The 20,236-nt window shown below is 43.3% G+C and overlaps 1 protein-coding gene across 11 annotated transcripts in view; it reads right to left on the reverse strand.

The window, feature by feature from the left end:
* Positions 1–20,236, reverse strand: part of SIPA1L1 (signal induced proliferation associated 1 like 1) — a 324,202-nt gene that overhangs the window by 46,381 nt on the left and 257,585 nt on the right. For all 11 annotated transcript variants that reach the window (XM_077262132.1, XM_077262085.1, XM_077262067.1 and 8 more), the window contains 3 exons: positions 18,438–18,562; positions 9,649–9,767; positions 146–591 (listed from right to left, as the gene is read on the reverse strand). In XM_077262132.1, coding sequence (XP_077118247.1) covers positions 146–591; positions 9,649–9,767; positions 18,438–18,562 — 690 coding nt within the window. The remainder of the gene's footprint in view (positions 1–145; positions 592–9,648; positions 9,768–18,437; positions 18,563–20,236) is intronic.

Here is a 20,236-nt window from a genome sequence, read left to right on the forward strand (position 1 = left end):
CGTAACATGAGAGTGTACTAATCCCAGTTATGCGTATTATGTCTTAGCAGACAAAAAAGACCCAACACCACTACCACCACCACGGCTGCGATCACACCACAGAGTGACAGAAGCATGGACACAGGGCACAACACTGACATCCTACCTGGTGTGAGAAGCGGCATCGCTGAGGCTGTAGGCGCTGTTCTCTCTAGTTAATGGCTTGGAGCCTATGGCGACCTTTGTGTGATTCTCCAAAGAGACGGGAGATTCCCTTTTCCCATCCAATCCATGAGAGTCTCTGTCACACGTCCTATCAGTTATTAACCCCACGTCACTGACGCTGTGCCACAAAGGCGCCACTTTTTCTTTAGGAGGGCCGGAGCGTGGAGAGGTGGACGATGCCCCAGGAATGGCAGAACTGACATGGTTAGCGCCGTATGAAGTGGTGTCGATCCCGCTGTCTGCGGACGTTCCTTGGATGTAGGTGTAGCTGCTGAGCTCCGACTCCAGCCGTTCCCCGCTGTCATACCACTTCTCTTCGCTGTGAGCGCTGGACGCATTGCTGGAAAGTGTATTGGTGCTTGAATGGCTGGAGTAATGGCTGTCAGTCTGTGAATAAAGGCGATTTCACATCTAATATTAAAGAGGCTGTTCAAAGTTGTTGTTTTTGGGGGGGAAACCTTACAGACCTGTTGGATATTCCTGTAAACATATTACCCATTTCTCCTATCAGCATGATTAGTCTAGTCCTCCATGTTTTGTAGCCTTATGAAGTTGTGATGCCCCTGTTGGACGTATTGGCGCTATAGTGTCTGCTATCTTTATTTGTTAGGGCTTGTTCACATGCCGCTGGTTTTTTGTTCCCATTATGTTTTTCAAGGGAAAAAAAAAACAGCATTTCACAGTCCCAGAAATTAGATTTCTGTCATCTCGTGCACACATTGCTTATTTTTTTTCTTACAGATTTATACCTTTTTTAAAAAAATTCTGCAACATGTCAATTCTTTTAGTGTTTTTCACCCACGCACAGGAATGGAAAAAAGTAAAGAGCCAGCTGGCTAGGAGCAGGTGTACCCAGGCGGTGGGCTTACAATAGGGCCAAAGGCGAATTTCCATGTGCCATGTGTAGATTTGGAAATATCAACTATGTCGCACAACGGCAAGTGGTCGGCACAGAAGACTGCTTGTAGCCAATACTTTAATGGTTTGTGTGGCGGTATTTTTCTTTTTTTACTGCTTTTTATGCATTTATTTTATTATTATACACACTATTTATGAGAGTATTTCAATATTTTAAATACATTTTTTTAAAAAAACTGATTTTCCCTGTAACTGGAGCTGGCATATTATCCCCAGTTACAGTGGGAACTCAGCATTCTGGCTGTATAGCAGAGCTGTAATGTGCAAAAAAATAAATGTTTTCATTTCAGTTTCGTTTACACATGCTCTCTTGCTTTCCTGCACATTGCTGGTTGCAGAATGAGTTAACTAAGAATCCATCATTAATCGCATTCTGCTGAGGTGTTTGTAACGCTTTTGGCCGGGGTCACACTACAGAGAAATAAGGACGAGTAAGAGGTGCAAAAACAACGCATTGCACTCGGACCAATATTTCTCCATGGGGCAGCTCCCATCAGCCGTATATCTATCGGCTGTATTTTACAGACTGAGAAAATCGCAGCATGCTGCGATTGTCGGCGTATTCCGACAAAAATACGTCAATGCAAGTCTATGGGGGTGAGAAAAATACGGATTACACATGGACCAGCAGTGTGACTTGCGAGAAATACGCACCGGTGTTCTATAGAAAAGCCGGCAATTCAGTGCGGTGTACAGTAAAATCACACTGACAGGTTAGAATAGAGTAGGTAGAATAAATGTCTACACATAGAATAGGTATATATACAGTGGGGCAAAAAAGTATTTAGTCATTCAGCAATAGTGCAAGTTCCACCACTTAAAAAGATGAGAGGCGTCTGTAATTTACATCATAGTTAGACCTCAACTATGGGAGACAAACTGAGAAAAAAAAATCCCGAAAATCACATTGTCTGTTTTTTTAACATTTTATTTGCATATTATGGTGGAAAATAAGTATTTGGTCAGAAACAAACAATCAAGATTTCTGGCTCTCACAGACCTGTAACTTCTTCTTTAAGAGTCTCCTCTTTCCTCCACTCATTACCTGTAGTAATGGCACCTGTTTAAACTTGTTATCAGTATAAAAAGACACCTGTGCACACCCTCAAACAGTCTGACTCCAAACTCCACTATGGTGAAGACCAAAGAGCTGTCAAAGGACACCAGAAACAAAATTGTAGCCCTGCACCAGGCTGGGAAGACTGAATCTGCAATAGCCAACCAGCTTGGAGTGAAGAAATCAACAGTGGGAGCAATAATTAGAAAATGGAAGACATTCAAGACCACTGATAATCTCCCTCGATCTGGGGCTCCACGCAAAATCCCACCCCGTGGGGTCAGAATGATCACAAGAACGGTGAGCAAAAATCCCAGAACCACGCGGGGGGACCTAGTGAATGAACTGCAGAGAGCTGGGACCAATGTAACAAGGCCTACCATAAGTAACACACTACGCCACCATGGACTCAGATCCTGCAGTGCCAGACGTGTCCCACTGCTTAAGCCAGTACATGTCCGGGCCCGTCTGAAGTTTGCTAGAGAGCATTTGGATGATCCAGAGGAGTTTTGGGAGAATGTCCTATGGTCTGATGAAACCAAACTGGAACTGTTTGGTAGAAACACAACTTGTCGTGTTTGGAGGAAAAAGAATACTGAGTTGCATCCATCAAACACCATACCTACTGTAAAGCATGGTGGTGGAAACATCATGCTTTGGGGCTGTTTCTCTGCAAAGGGGCCAGGACGACTGATCCGGGTACATGAAAGAATGAATGGGGCCATGTATCGTGAGATTTTGAGTGCAAACCTCCTTCCATCAGCAAGGGCATTGAAGATGAAACGTGGCTGGGTCTTTCAACATGACAATGATCCAAAGCACGCAGCCAGGGCAACGAAGGAGTGGCTTCTTAAGAAGCATTTCAAGGTCCTGGAGTGGCCTAGCCAGTCTCCAGATCTCACCCCTATAGAAAACCTTGGGAGGGAGTTGAAAGTCCGTGTTGCCAAGCGAAAAGCCAAAAACATCACTGCTCTAGAGGAGATCTGCATGGAGGAATGGGCCAACATACCAACAACAGTGTGTGGCAACCTTGTGAAGACTTACAGAAAACGTTTGACCTCTGTCATTGCCAACAAAGGATATTTTACAAAGTATTGAGATGAAATTTTGTTTCTGACCAAATACTTATTTTCCACCATAATATGCAAATAAAATGATAAAAAAACAGACAATGTGATTTTCTGGATTTTTTTTTTCTCAGTTTGTCTCCCATAGTTGAGGTCTACCTATGATGTAAATTACAGACGCCTCTCATCTTTTCATCTTTTTAAGTGGTGGAACTTGCACTATTGCTGAATGACTAAATACTTTTTTGCCCCACTGTATATATATTATATATATATATATATATATATATATATATATATATATATATATATATATTTTGTCATTGACACACGCATATATATATTTATATTTAATAAGAGCTAGATAGCTTAAAAGCCAGTAATTCAATTGCTGGCTTTTGCTGTCTCCTTATCAAACCCGACAGGTTATGAGACATGGTTTACATACAGTAAACCATTCCATATCTGTTATATATTTATACATCCCTCACTACTAATGTTAGAAGAGTCTGTGTGCAAAATTTGGGGGCTCTAGGTGTTAAAATAAAGGGTTATATCACGGCGTGGGCTCCCGCGCAATGTTCTCCGCAAGAGTGGGAAAGCCAGTGACTGAGGGCAGATATTAATAGCCTAGAGAGGGACCATAGTTATTGCCTAACCCCCCCCCCCTTCCCCGGCTAAAAACATCTGCCCCCAGCCACCCCAGAAAAGGCACATCTGTAAGATGCGCCTATTCTGGCACTTAGCCACTCTCTTCCCACTCCCCTGTAGCAGTGGGATATGGGGTAATAAGGGGTTAATGTCACCTTGCTATTGTAAGGTGACATTAAAGCCTGGTTAGTAATGGAGAGGAGCCAATAAGACACCTATCCATTATTACTCCAATAGTAGGAAAGGGTTAAAAAAACCCCCACACACATTAAGAATAAAGTATTTTAATGAAAGAAAGACAGACAGGGTTTTAACATCTTTATTGTACGCTCAATCTACCTGAAGACCCTCGTTCTCCTAAAAAAAATTCCAAAATAAAAAAGCAACAATATCCCATACCTGTCTGCCATACAGTCATGTCCCACGCTGTAAATCCATCTGAAGGGGTTAAATACAGCTACAACTAGGAGCGCTGCTAATGCGAGCGCTCCCGGCTGTAAAACACTGGGGAATGAATGAAATGAAAGTAACGTAGCTACGGTGACTAGCTACGTTGCTGTGCCCCCTGCTGGCATAAACATATGAACTGTAGCGTGAGAATTTTTCTGAATATTTTCTCACGCTACAGTTCCAGGGGGTGCAGCTTTGGTGACGGCACTGCTAGTCACCGAAGCTCCATTACTAGTGATGAGCGAATATACTCGTTACTCGAGATTTCTCGAGCACGCTCGGGTGTCCTCAGAGTATTTTTTAGTGCTCGGAGACTTAGTTTTCTTCGCCGCAGCTGAATGATTTACATCTGTTAGCCAGCATAAGTACATGTGGGGGTTGCCTGGTCAGAGGTGTATCTAGCCTTTCCTGCACCCGGGGCAAAGGATCAGTTTGGCACCCCCGCCCCCAAAACCTCCCCCATTTGAACCTTAACTCTATTGAAACTGTATGACCAAGCCAAGGTACATTCCTGAATCCCCATAATGTTAAAATAGATACCAATAAAAGTAAAATTAATTGAGACATCAGTAGGTTAAGTGTTTTTGAATATCCATATTGAATCAGGAGCCCCATACAATTCTGCATAAAGGTTACTAATGGCCCCATAAGATGCTCCATACAGACATTTGCCCCATATAATGCTGCACAAACGTTAATTATGCCCCATAAGATGCTCCATACAGACACTTGCCCCGTATAGTGCTGCACAAACGTTACGGCCCCATAAGATGCTCCATACAGACACTTGCCCCATATAATGCTGCACAAACGTTATGGCCTCATAAGATGCCCCATACAGACACTTGCCCCATTTGCTGTTGCTGCGATAAAGAAAAATTCAAAAAAAAATCACATACTCGCCTCTCCGCCCCATATAATGCTGCACAAACATTATGGGCCCCATAAGATGCTCTATACAGACACCTGCCCCATATAGTGCTGCACAAACGTTATGGCCCCATAGATGCTCCATACAAACACTTGCCCCATATAGTGCTGCACAAACGTTATGGCCCCATAGATGCTCCATACAAACACTTGCCCCATTATAGTGCTGCACAAACGTTATGGCCTCATAAGATGCTCCATACAGACACTTGCCCCATTTGCTGTTGCTGCGATAAAAAAAAATAAATCACATACTCACCTCTCCGTCGCTCAGGCCCCCGGCACTTTCAATATTCACCTGCTCCTCGCTCCAGCTACCGCTCCATCTTCAGCGTCTTCTGCACTGACGTTCAGGCACAAGGCGCGCACTAACCACGTCATCGCGCCCTCTGACCTCAGTGTCACTGCAGAAGACGCTGAAGACGGAGCGCCACCTGGAACGAGGAGCAGGTGACTATTGCGCAGCGCTCCCCTCACCGTATACTCACCTGCTCCTGGCGCGATGCAGTCCCTGCTTCCCCGGCGCCGGCAGCTTCTTCCTGTACTGAGCGGTCACCGTTACCGCTCATTACAGTAATGAATATGCGGCTCCACCCATATGGGAGGTGGAGCCGCATATTCATTACTGTAATAAGCGGTACCATGTGACCGCTCAGTACAGGAAGAAGCAGATGCGCCAGGGAACTGAAGGGACTGCGCCAGGAGTAGGTGAGTATAATTAGACAGCCCCCGCTCCCCCTCCCCTGCCGACCCCATGGGTATGACTCGACGAGGAGCCTCCTTGGACCCGCTGGCGCCCCCGTCGGCTGCGCCCAGGGCACATGCCCCGACTGCCCCCCCCTGGATACGCCACTGTGCCTGGTTGCTAGGGAATCCCCACATGTAATTAAGCTGGCTAACAGATGTAAATCATTCAGCAGAGGTGAGGAAAACAATCTCCGAGCACTAAAAAATACTCAGAGGACCCCCGAGCATGCTCGGGAAATCTCGAGTAAAGAGTATATTCGCTCATCACTATCCGTTATCTTCATTTCATTAATTCCCCGGAGTTTTACAGCCGGGAGCACTCGCATTAGCAGCACTCCTAGTTGTACCTGTATTTAACCCCTTCAGATGGATTTACAGCATGGGACATGACTGTACGGCGGACAGGTATGGGATATTGTTGCTTTTTTATTTTGGAATTTTTTTCAGGAGAACGAGGTCTTCAGGTGGATTGAGTGTACAATAAAGAAAATAAAACCCTGTGTCTCTCTTTCATTAAAATACTTTATTCTTACATACTCTATGTTTTAACCCTTTCCTACTTTTGAATTAATAATGGGTAGGTGTCTTATTGACTCCTCTCCATTATTAACCAGGCTTAATGTCACCTTACATTTACCCTTTGTGGGGTGGCTGGGGGCAGACGTCTTTAAGCCGGGGGGGGGGGGGGGGGGGGTCAAGAACCATGGTCCCTCTCTAGGCTATCAATATCTGCCCTCGGTCACTGGGTTTCCCCCTCTGGCGGAGAAAATTGCGCGGGAGCCCACGCTAGTTTTTCCCGTGATTTAACCCTTTATTTTAACACCTAGAGCTGCAAAGAGCTGCATGAAATAAATGTGTATGTGTATATATATATATATATATATATATATATATATATATATATATATATATATATATATATATATATATATATATATACATATACATATACATACATACATACAGGTCCTTCTCAAAAAATTAGCATATAGTGTTAAATTTTATTATTTACCATAATGTAATGATTACAATTAAACTTTCATATACTATAGATTCATTATCCACCAACTGAAATTTGTCAGGTCTTTTGTTGTTTTAATACTGATGATTTTGGCATACAACTCCTGATAACCCAAAAAACCTGTCTCAATAAATTAGCATATTTCACCCGACCAATCAAATAAAAGTGTTTTTTAATACCAAACAAAAAAACCATCAAATAATAATGTTCAGTTATGCACTCAATACTTGGTCGGGAATCCTTTGGCAGAAATGACTGCTTCAATGCGGCGTGGCATGGAGGCAATCAGCCTGTGACACTGCTGAGATGTTATGGAGGCCCAGGATGCTTCAATAGCGGCCTTAAGCTCATCCAGAGTGTTGGGTCTTGCGTCTCTCAACTTTCTCTTCACAATATCCCACAGATTCTCTATGGGGTTCAGGTCAGGAGAGTTGGCAGGCCAATTGAGCACAGTAATACCATGGTCAGTAAACCATTTACCAGTGGTTTTGGCACTGTGAGCAGGTGCCAGGTCGTGCTGAAAAATGAAATCTTCATCTCCATAAAGCATTTCAGCCGATGGAAGCATGAAGTGCTCCAAAATCTCCTGATAGCTAGCTGCATTGACCCTGCCCTTGATGAAACACAGTGGACCAACACCAGCAGCTGACATGGCACCCTACACCATCACTGACTGTGGGTACTTGACACTGGACTTCAGGCATTTTGGCATTTCCTTCTCCCCAGTCTTCCTCCAGACTCTGGCACCTTGATTTCCGAATGACATGCAAAATTTGCTTTCATCAGAAAAAAGTACTTGGGACCACTTAGCAACAGTCCAGTGCTGCTTCTCTGTAGCCCAGGTCAGGCGCTTCTGCCGCTGTTTATGGTTCAAAAGTGGCTTTACCTGGGGAATGCGGCACCTGTAGCCCATTTCCTGCACACGCCTGTGCACGGTGGCTCTGGATGTTTCCACACCAGACTCAGTCCACTGCTTCCTCAGGGTCCGGTCACCTCTTCTCGTTGTACAGCGTTTTCTGCCACATTGTTTCCTTCCAACAGACTTACCATTGAGGTGCCTTGATACAGCACTCTGGGAACAGCCTATTTGTTGAGAAATTTCTTTCTGGGTCTACCCTCTTGCTTGAGGGTGTCAATGATGGCCTTCTTGACATCTGTCAGGTCGCTAGTCTTACCCATGATGGGGGTTTTGAGTAATGAACCAGGCAGGGAGTTTTTAAAAGCCTCAGGTATCTTTTGCATGTGTTTAGAGTTAATTAGTTGATTCAGAAGATTAGGGTAATAGGTCATTTAGAGAACCTTTTCTTGATATGCTAATTTATTGAGACAGGTTTTTTGAGTTATCAGGAGTTGTATGCCAAAATCATCAGTATTAAAACAATAAAAGACCTGACAAATTTCAGTTGGTGGATAATGAATCTATAGTATATGAAAGTTTAATTGTAATCATTACATTATGGTAAATAATGAAATTTAACACTATATGCTAATTTTTTGAGAAGGACCTGTATATATATATATATATATATATATATATATATATATATATATATATATATATACTGTATGTATGATCTCATGAATATTTGAGCCCATGCATCCATTATATGTCCATTTTGCAAGCCGGCGAGAAAATCTCGCCACACGGATATTTTTTGGAAAAAAAAAAAAATTGCATCCTCGCATTGAGTACGGATCACTGTTCAGGAACTTTTCTGAGTATCTCAGCCGTAAAAAACGGACCGTATTTTTGTGTGACGCCGGCCTTTATCTGTCTTTTTCTGAACTCTGCTGAGCCGATTTACAACCACAAAGTTCAGCTCTACTTTTATGCGGTCATAAATCTGCTGAGAGGAGCACAGAAAAAGACAGATAAAAAGAGTTACAAACGCCTCATCAAAACGTTTAGCATGTAGATTAGAATGTGGATTTTGAAGCGGATATGGTTAATCCATATAAAAAAAGCTAAATATTGATTAATGTTGGTTTTGAGGAGGATCCACTTCAAAATCCCCCCCCCCCCAAAAAAAAAAAAAAAAAAAAAATCAGTATAAACTTTGCCTTAAGCATTTATGACATACATGATGTGTCATGTCTGATAGATACAGGACAAGGATTGGGTGACCTCCGCTCTAGAAATATATTGGTCTCAGTAATGGGACCCGCATGTATCAAATAGTGATGAGCGATTGTGTCTGGATAAGGTGTTATCTCAGCATGCTTGTGTGCCAACAGAGTGACTTCAGCGTGCTTGAAAAATATGTTTGATACCTGTGGCTGCATGTCTAGCGGTTGTTCGACAGTCGTAACACCTGCATGAACTGACTGTTTCTTAGGCAATCACCGTGTGTGCAAAACATGCAGCCGCGGGGACTTGAACATAGTATTCGAACACGCCGAAGTCACTCTTGGCACACGAGCATGGTGGATAACACCTTATCCGAGCATGTTCGCTCATCAGTAGTATCAAACATTTACGGCATAAAATTGGATTTTTATGTCTGAAATGGAAATGAACAATGCTTTCCATGGAAATAATTTTTTTAAGCAAATTAGAAAATATTAAATTAAATTTACTTTAATAAAGAAAACTTAATACACACCTGTCCCTGTTTGTGAGGCGATAGGTGAAGTACGGGGTCCTGTCGTATAAGTCTTCCTGTAGGGCTGTCTCTGTATGAAGGATGTACCTTAGACATAGCAGGCATATGGCATGTTGGCTCTATAATAGAGGACATGTTAAGCTTTTATCTCCAAGCAAATAAAATATATATACGTGTGAGTGTGTGTGTGTGTGTGTGTGTGTGTGTGTGTGTGTGTGTGTGTGTGTGTGTGTGTGTGTGTGTGTGTATATACACATACATACATACATACATACATACATACATACACACACAAACCCTGGCATGAATTATGGAATCACCGGCCTTGGAGGATGTAAGCAGATCACAGACCTGGCACAAAACTAAAGTCATTTCAAATGGCAACTTTCTGGCTTTAAGAAACACTAAGGCTACTTTCACACTGGCGTTTACTGCAATACGTCGCAATGCGTCGTTTTGCCGAAAAAACGCATCCTGCAAAAGTGCTTGCAGGATGCGTTTTTTTTTTTGCATTGACTTACATTAGCGACGCATTTGTGACGCATTGCCACACGTCGCAACCGTCATGCGACGGTTGCGCCGTGTTGCGGCGGACCGTCGGGACCAAAAAACGTTACATGTAACGTTTTTTGCTCCCGACGGTCCGCTTTTTCCGACCGCGCATGCGCGGCCGGAACTCCGCCCCCACCTCCACGCACCTCACAATGGGGCAGCGGATGCGCTGGAAAAATGCATCCGCTGCCCCCGTTGTGCGGCGGAGACAACGCTAGCGTCGGGGACCTCGGCCCGACGCACTGCGACGGACCGAGCCCGACGCTAGTGTGAAAGAATCCTAAAAGAAATCAAGAACAAAAAATATGGTAGTCAGTAATGGTTACTTTTTTAACCAAACATAGGGGAAAAATTATGGACTCACTCAGTTCTGAGGAAAAATTATGGAATCATGAAAAACAAACAAAAAAACACTCCAACACATCACTAGTATTTTGTTGCACCACCTCTGGCTTTTACAACAGCTTGCAGTCTCTGAGGCATGGACTTATTGAGTGTCAAACAGTACTCTTCATCAATCTGGCTCCAACTTTCTCTGATTGCTGTTCACAGATCAGCTTTGCAGGTTGGAGCCTTGTCATGGACCATTTTCTTTAACTTCCACCAAGATTTTCAATTGGATTGAGATCCGGACTATTTGCAGGCCATGACATTGACGTTATGTGTCTTTTTTCAAGGAATGTTTTCACAGTTTTTGCTCTATGGCAGGATGCATTATCATCTTGAAAAATGATTTCATCATCCCCAAACATCCTTTCAATTGATGGGATAAGAAAAGTCTCCAAAATATCAACATAAACTCGTGCATTTATTGAAGATGTAGTGACAGCCATCTCCCCAGTGCCTTTACCTGACATGCAGCCTCAATATCATCAATGACTGTGGAAATTTGCATGTTCTCTTCAGGCAGTCATCTTTATAAATCCCATTGGAACGGCACCAAACAAAAGTTCCAGCATCATCACCTTGCCCAATGCAGATTCGTGATTCATCACTGAATATGACTTCCATCCAGTCATCCAAAGTCCACGATTGCTTTTCCTTAGCCCATTGTAACCTTGCTTTTTTCTGCTTAGGAGTTAATGATGGCTTTCGTTTAGCTTTTCAGTATGTAAATCCCATTTCCTTTAGGCGGTTTCTTACAGTTCGGTCACAGACGTTGACTCCAGTTTCCACCCATTCGTTCCTCATTTGTTTTGTTGTGCATTTCCTGTTTTGGAGACATATTGCTTTAAGTTTCTGGTCTTGACGCTTTGATGTCTTCCTTGGTCTACCAGTATGTTTGCCTTTAACAACCTTCCCATGTTGTTTGTATTTGGTCCAGATTTTAGACACAGCTGACTGTGAACAACCAACACATTTTATAACATTGCGTGATGATTTACCCTCTTAAGAGTTTGATAATCCTCTCCTTTTCTTCAATTGACATCTCTCGTGTTGAAGCCATGATTCATGTCAGTCCACTTGGTGTAACAGCTCTCCAAGGTGTGATCACTCCTTTTTAGATGTAGACTAGCGAGCAGATCTAATTTGATGCAGGTGTTATTTTTGGGTATGAAAATTTACAGGGTGATTCCATAATTTTTTCTTCAGAATTGAGTGAGTCCATAATTTTTCCCCTATGCTTGGTTAAAAAAAGTAACCATTATTGAATACCACATTTTTTGTTCTTGATTTCTTTTAGTATTTCTTAAAGCCAGAAAGTTGCCATTTGAACTGACTTTAGTTTCGTGCCATGTCTGTGATCTGCTTTTTTTCTACAAAATTAAACAACTGAATGAACATCCTCCAAGGCCAGTGATTCCATAATTTTTGCCAGGGGTTGTATATATTGCAGATGTATTTTTTGGTCCCTTCACACATTTCATTCTCCTTTACATCTTTATTAACGCTCTGGTGGAGTCAGTATGTCGCCGATGCTCTGTAGCAGGTACTACCTGCTTTTGGATGTGGCCCTGCTCAGATGAATAGTTGTAATGCCTTCTTCACAAAATTACAATGTACAGGATCTTTGATGCAACCACCGTGTAGATAAATCTGTACTAAGCACATAATTTAATAGAGGAGGCAGAAGAGCTGAGAAAAGTCCTGGAGGACATACACAGAGAATATTAAAGGGAATCTGTCACCTCATTTTTCGCATATAAGAAGCAGCCACCGCCATTAGGGGCTTAGCTACAGCATTCTGTAATGCTGTAGATAAGCCCCCAGTGTATCCTGAAAGATGAGAAAAAGAGGTTATATTATACTCACGCAGGGGCGGTCCGGGTCCGGCGCCTCCATCTTCATGCGATGATGTCCTCTTCTTTGCTTCCTGTCGCGGCTCCTGCACAGGTGTACTGATTTGCCCTGTTGAGGGCAGAGCAAAGTACTACAGCGCGCAGGCGCCGGGAAAGGTCAGAGAGGCCCGGTGTCTGCGTACTGCAGTACTTTACACTGCCCTCAATGGGGTAAATCAGTACACCTGTGCAGGAGCCGCGACAGGAAGCAAAGAAGAGGACGTCATCGCATGAAGATGGGAGGCGCCGGACCCGCACCGCGATGCCCATCGGACCGGACCACCCCCAGGGTAAGAATAATTAACTGTTTTTTCTTATCTTTCAGGTTATATCGGGGGCTTATCGGTGGCTGCGAAAAATGAGGGGACAGATTCTCTTTAATAGTGAATGACTCAATCTACCCTGAGCAGGTCAGATCCAACATGTGCCATTTTATGTTGATGCGATCTGAACCATACTTTACTGCATCGTAAAGAGATGTCCAAAAATAACATGTTTTTTAAAATGCATGCCTCTCGTGTTGGCTTTTCATAAGGCTATAACCTGTAAACCAATTATATTTCCTTGAACAATTCATTTTTGTTAAATAAGACCTGCCACTAGCTCAAAAAATTGAGTTAAATACCTAGTAAAAAAAAAAAAAAAATCCCCAAGCTTCCTGGATTCTGCCGCTCTTTTTCGTTTTGCCTTGAGTCACTCTATTGCAGGGATATTCATATTTGTTTCTTTTGAAGGGTAATATGTGAAATCTCTGCTTGTACTGCAACTGGAAGTTTCTTCAGAGTTATCTCTGGGGGCATGTGCTTTCACCCCTCATTCCGACACAATATCAATCACAACTTGGCAGCAGATCTAGCACTCTCAGATGCTGAGCGGTGATTGGCAGAGTCTAGGAGGGAGGGGTGAAAGAACACGCCCCCAGAGAAGACTCTAAAGAAATGCCCAGTTGCACTACAAGCAGAGATTTGACATACTGAGCTTTAAAAGAAACATTTGAATATCTCTGCAATGAAACAACACAGTGCAAAGCGGAAAAGAGCTATAGAATCAGGAGAGCTCAGGGATTTTTACAAGGTATTCTGACTCAATTTTTTATAGCAACATCCCCAATAATAAGCAGCTCAGAGTGGGCAGCTGGCATGAATCTGTCCTCCACTCATACAAAACTCTCCTTATTAGAATTCCAATATCCTAAAATGGGTTTTCTAAATCACACTCCTTACACTGTCATGGACATGTGTGGTGTCACACCTACGTGTCAGATTACCACGAGCTACAATTGAACCAGTGACTACACTCCTTTACTTTACAGAAAAAGAATCTGAGAAAATAAATTCACTGTTACCATCTAGGTCGAAACAAACATCTGTGAAAATGTAAAAAAAAAAAAAAACCCACACAGTCTGTCCTTCTTAGAAATTACGAAGCGGTTTAATTGCTGCTTTGCTATGGTGAAATGCGCATATACACGAGCTGAACAGATGGCTTGTCAACCCAGAAATGGCCAAAGCTTAATTTTATGTTACTAAGCAACTCCAGATCTCATGGAATTAATTGGAACTTTCTCAAGGTGATTTTGTATGATTTTTTTCTTCTTAGCAACAAAGCAACCGTCTTGTTCTAACAACACTGGTGAAGGTATATTCTAGCAGGTGCAGGTCTGCGCAACATCAGATGACAGGAGACATTTACGTGCATCTGGACAAGTGACCAAAATGCTTCCAGAAGGGAAAAACGTGCGACTCTTCTCCCTATAGGGAAACATTGAAGTGCTCATAATGCAGCATGGACCCCCCACTTCGCCTCGGGGTTGTAGCCTGGTACAAACCGACTATACTTGTGCTGAATATTAGTGGTTTATTGCTTCCTTTGTCTGCCTTTTTCTTTGGCATATTGTTCTATTTACCGCGACATAGGCATTTCCCATGCGGTTTCCGCTAACTGCATCTTCTGATATTTATTAAGCCTACGACAGCCCAGCTGCATAAAGTGCATTTTAGAATCTGTAAAACCATGAGATCAGGTGGCACCAGTATACATATATTGGTTTCTCACGTTCCAAGGATAGCAGAAAGAAAAATTGGATATTACTTTTATGCCAAAACAGATTAATTTCTGGGAGAATCCTGATGGGGTTGAAATCATAAAGCCTAAAGTAAAAAGCATGTAGAAACAATAAAAAAGGAGGAAAAAAAAAAATAAAGGCACATAGTGCAGTTCTCCACCCCTGCTGCTTTCTTCACCTAATATGTTACCGGAACTGACCGCTTAATTGTATAATTGAGTAGAAATGTAAATCTGAAAGAGAAACATGTTCCCATTTCAATAAATTCAAGTGCGACAGTCTCCACATGTACACAAGTAGTCTTCACCAGACAGAGGTCAGCCCGGACACTTAGGGTACCGTCACACAGTGCAATTTTGATCGCTACGACGGTACGATTCGTGACGTTCTAGCGATATCGTTACGATATCGCAGTGTCTGACACGCAGCAGCGATCAGGGACCCTGCTGAGAATCGTACGTCGTAGCAGATCGTTTGGAACTTTCTTTCGTCGCTTGATCACCCGCTGACATCGCTGGATCGTTGTGTGCGACAGCGATCCAGCGATGCGTTCGCAGGTAACCAGGGTAAACATCGGGTAACTAAGCGCAGGGCCGCGCTTAGTAACCCGATGTTTACCGTGGTTACCAGCGTAAAAGTAAAAAAAAAAAAAACGTACATGCTCACCATCTGATGTCCGTCAGGTCCCTTGCCGTCCGCTTCCCGCTCTGACTGTCTGCCGGCCGGAAAGTGAGAGCAGATCACAGCGGTGACGTCACCGCTGCACTCTGCTCTCACTGTACGGCCGGATCTGTCAGAGCAGGAAGCGGACGGCAAGGGACCGGACGGACATCAGATGGTGAGCATGTACGTTTTTTTTTTTTTTTTACTTTTACGCTGGTAACCACGGTAAACTTCGGGTTACTAAGCGCGGCCCTGCGCTTAGTAACCCGATGTTTACCCTGGTTACCCAGGGACTTCGGCATCGCTCCAGCGCCGTGATTGCAACGTGTGACCGCAGTCTACGACGCTGGAGCGATAATCATACGATCGCTGCGACGTCACGGATCGTGCCGTCGTAGCGATCAAAATTGCACTGTGTGACGGTACCCTTATTCGACCTGCACCCATCTCGCTTACCACTCAAACATGCCCATGAAGATCAACCAAGCTTGCATGCTTATATCTGGATAGTAAGAATATAAGGGGTTTCCATACATAAAAGTCTGACAAGCGCTAGTCTTCAGGAAGATTAAATGGTTGGGCTGCCCCTTACAATCTAGATTGCCAACGGATGCCCCTGGCAAGGTCGGCTGACGTTTTTCAATGATATACAGTAGTGTTCACAATAATAGCAGTGTGTTCAAAAACATGAGTTAATCACAAAACCTGTATACTAGTTTTTACTTCCAGCATTGGGAAGGTTGCACACTGTTTTGTAATTCAAAACATGAAGAGAAATATATATAATATTTAACTACTTTACAGAAAATAACAAAAAATGAACATTGGGCCGTTCTAAAAAAAAAATAGCAGTGTCTGCATGTGTCTTTACAGACTCACAATATGTATTCTTTTTTGTGGATTTAGCATTCCTGTGACTCCCTAACCTAATATTTAGTTGTTACCCACAGATTTTTAGAACTGCTTCACATCTGTTACATAGAGTCACCTAACTTCTGGCCCCTGTCACCTATTACAGCCCAGGATACTTGGACTACATCCCACAATTTTTTGGCATTTGTTGGCTTTGCCTCAGAAACAGCATTTTTAATGTCACCCCACAAGTGTTCTATCGGATTAAGGTCCGGGGATTGGGCTGGCCGCTCCAATTTTGTTGGACTGGAACCAAGATTTTGCTCGTTTACTTGTGTGTTTAGGGTCGTTGTCTTGTTGAAACCCCCATGTCAACGGCATATCCTCGTCAGTGTAAGGAAACATGACGTCTTCAAGTATTATAATATCTGCCAACTGGTCCATGATCCCCGGTATGTGGTAAATAGGTCCGGCCCCATAGTAAGAGACACATGCCCATATGATGCCTGCACCACCATGCTTCACTGTCCTCAGACTGTACTGTGGCTGAATGCAGAGTTTGGGGGTCGTCTGACAAACTGTCTGCGGTCCTTGGACCCAAACAGAACAATTGTACTTTCATCAGTCCACAAACTGCTTCTCCATTTCTCTTTAGGCCAGTTGATGTGTTCTTTGGCAAATTGTATCCGCCTCAGTACATGTCTTTTTTTTTTTCAACAGTAGGACATTGCGGGGACTTCTTGGTAAGAGATTAGCGTCACACAGTTGTCTTCTGTCACAGTCCTCACAGGTAACATGAGACTGTCTTTGACCATCCTGGAGCTGATCATTGGCTGAGCCTTTGCCATTCTAGATATTCTTCCATCCATTCGGATGGTAAGTCTTCCGGTTTCTTCCACGTCTCTCTGGCTTTACATAATAAAGCATTGGAGATCATTTTAGCTGAACAGCTGATCATTGTCTGCATTTATTTATAAGTTTTGCAATCTCCAATCAACTTCAAAGTACGCTGTTCTTCTGAAAAATGTCTCGAACGACCCATATTTCTCAGGCTTTCCAGGAGAAATGCATCTACAACATGTCCTGGCTTCACCCTTAGATAAGGGACACCTGATTCACAGCTGTTCCTTCACAGAATGACTGACCTCACTAACTGATCTCCACACTGCTATTATTGTGAACACTTTCCCCTTTCAATTATTCTAATACACGGACTCAGAAACCTGCAGATCATCAATGCGGAGTCTGGTGGATTTCTTAGAATCTACTGCACCAACTGGTAAATTGTGTGACATGTGGGAATAGAATTTATACCAAAAACTGGTTAATCTGGTTAGTCATATTGGACTGCTAGTAATTTGAACACTTATGAATAGGGGCAGCTTTAAAGGGTGTTCTCAAGATAAAGCCTATCAAAGGGATAGGGGATTGGTTTCTAATCACTGTGGGTCAAACCGCCGTGGCCACCACTGATCCAGAGAACCGGGGCTCTGAAGAGACCTTGCTAAATGGAGCGGAGGACAATCATGCGCATTACTGCTTGACTGATCTTCAGAGTTCCTATTAGTATGAACAAAGCTGTGCATGATCAACCTCTGTTATGCTCAGCATGGCCATGGCAGTCTAACCCACAGCAATCGGAAAGAAATACCCTCTCCTGAAGTAAGGGGATAACTTTTAAACTTAGGAACATCCCATTAAGCTTATTGATTACCATAAATTCCACTACAGTTCATGGGTTCTTCTAGGAAACCTGCATTTCATCCTGTAGAACTCAGTGAAGCGGTCAGCAGGTTTTTGCAACCCCATATGAGATCAGCATGATATAGGGGAAGAGACCCCAATTCCAGTGATGTGTCACTTACTGGGCGGCTTGTAGTTTTGATAAAATCACTGTTTCATTTACTGCGGATCTAACAGTTTTCTGATTGCGGAGCTGTGTGTAATCCCGCCCACACCACCAATTGGCTATTTTCTGTGCACACTGTGCATAGGCAGAAAGCTGCCAATCAGTGGTGAGGGCGAGGTTATACAGAGCTCATGAATATAAAGGACTACGTAGAAGTAGGTTTACTAAGTCCTTTGGTCATAAAATGGCTAGTTTATCAGCAGCAGCTTACCAAAACTACACTAAGCAGCCCAGTAAGTGACATATCGCTGGAATTGGGGTCTCTCTCCCTCCATTATGCTGCTCTCAGATTTGGTGGCAAAACCTGCTGACAGATTCCCTTTAATGTTTGTGGAAACATACAAGGCACAGCTGCATTGTAAAACAGGAAATATTTTTTTCAGTCTGATGGTGTTCTATTCAGAGCGGATATTTACTCACACGATAAGGCCAGATTCACACAGGCGTAATACGGACTAGATGTAAATACCTATTTGATCATTCACATTGTCATCACTCCTCTGCCAGTTGGGTGTAGACTTTCCGCTGGCCATCAGGTCACCCTGCGTATTCTGTCTGTCAATGGATGCTGGTGACCTTCGTCCAACTCCAAACCTGTGTCATGGAAAACAAGGCGACCATTACTAATTAGGTTCAGGCAATTAATAATTGCACAATTATAAATATGCAAAACCCATTCGGCCAGTTTCAGACAAGTGTAATATGGTGCTTGTTAAATGCTTATTTTCTTCCATCCCACTGTATCCTCATGCTACACACCCGTATATACCATTAGCAGAATCACAGGGGCAACATGTGTTTTACAGGCATTCCATTCACGAAGACAAATCATTTTGTAAGAACTGCAGTGTGCGGCTGGAAACCACTGAGGGTCAGTGAGAAATGGAAAAAAAAAGTGGATTATGTTGGAATTGGCTAAATTTGGAAATACATGAAAAGAAGTTTCTGCTGCAGAGAATATAGCTTCATCAGCGTTTGGTTCAATGTGAATTCTTGGTACATTAATGTTCTTAGTCGAATTCAGTAATTCACATGCGAAGCCTTCTGGATAAACATGTATCTGAGCTGTGTAAGATCAACCTCCTAGGCAATCAACAACCAAACTGGAGAAGAGCAGAAAGACGGCTGGTGTGAGAAGTCATTATCAGGAGGAATACCACGCACTTTTATCTCCACACCTGGTTTTGAGATTTGACACCCTGGTCATAACTGCTTGTTAGATCGGCTTTGTTTTCACACGTTTGCAGTCCTGTTCTCTTAGGTCACTGCATACACTTGTTCTGCATACAGCGGAGCCCGGATCTCGCTTGTCATACTACATTTACAAGTAGTCACAATTTTACTGCTTCTACGGAATAGCTCAATGGAAACTAGATGCCATCGGTGGTCCATATTGTGCACGAGCTTAAAGGGCATCTGTCAGTAGGATCAACCCTCCTAAGCCGTCTATATTGGCATGCAGGTCATAGGAAGCTGAATAACAACATACCTTGATGGCTGCGATACGATATCTTATTGCAGAGGAATCAACTTTTTTTAAATGAGCTGTTAAGATCTATGGGCCGGACATAGATCTCCCTGAGAATCTGCCTCCAGAGGTTATTATAAATTAAAGGGGGTGTTACCAGTGTGAAACACATGATGACTGACAGTCTCCTCTCCTGATCTACTTGTCACACACTGGTAATGTTCCCTTTAATTTATAATAAGCTCTGGCAGCAGATTATCCATTGCCAAAACTACCATCCCTGACTCGTCAGTTTCCAGTCTCTGTGCCTTATTGATGTCACTGCCCGCACTACCATCCCTGACTCGTCAGTTTCCAGTCTTTCGGCCTTATTGATGTCACTGCCTGCACTACCATCTCTGACTCGTCAGGTCTTTGTGCCTTATTAATGCCATTGCCCGCACTACCATCCCTGACTCGGCAGTTTCCGGTCTTTGTGCCTTACAGATGCCATTGCCCGCACTACCATCCCTGACTCATCAGTTTCCAGTCTTTGTGCCTTACAGATGCCATTGCCCGCACTACCATCTCTAATTCTTCAGTTTCCAGTCTTTGTGCCTTATTAATGCCATTGCCCGCACTACCATCACTGACTCGGCAGTTTCCAGTCTTTGTGCCTTACAGATGCCATTGCCCGCACTACCATCCCTGACTCGTCAGTTTCCAGTCTTTGTGCCTTACAGACGCCATTGTCCACACTACCATCCCTGACTCGTCAGTTTCCAGTCTTAGTGCGAGCAATGGCATCTGTAAGGCACAAC

The sequence above is a fragment of the Ranitomeya variabilis genome, chromosome 1, assembly GCF_051348905.1.
Source record: "Ranitomeya variabilis isolate aRanVar5 chromosome 1, aRanVar5.hap1, whole genome shotgun sequence".
Lineage (NCBI taxonomy): Eukaryota > Metazoa > Chordata > Amphibia > Anura > Dendrobatidae > Ranitomeya > Ranitomeya variabilis.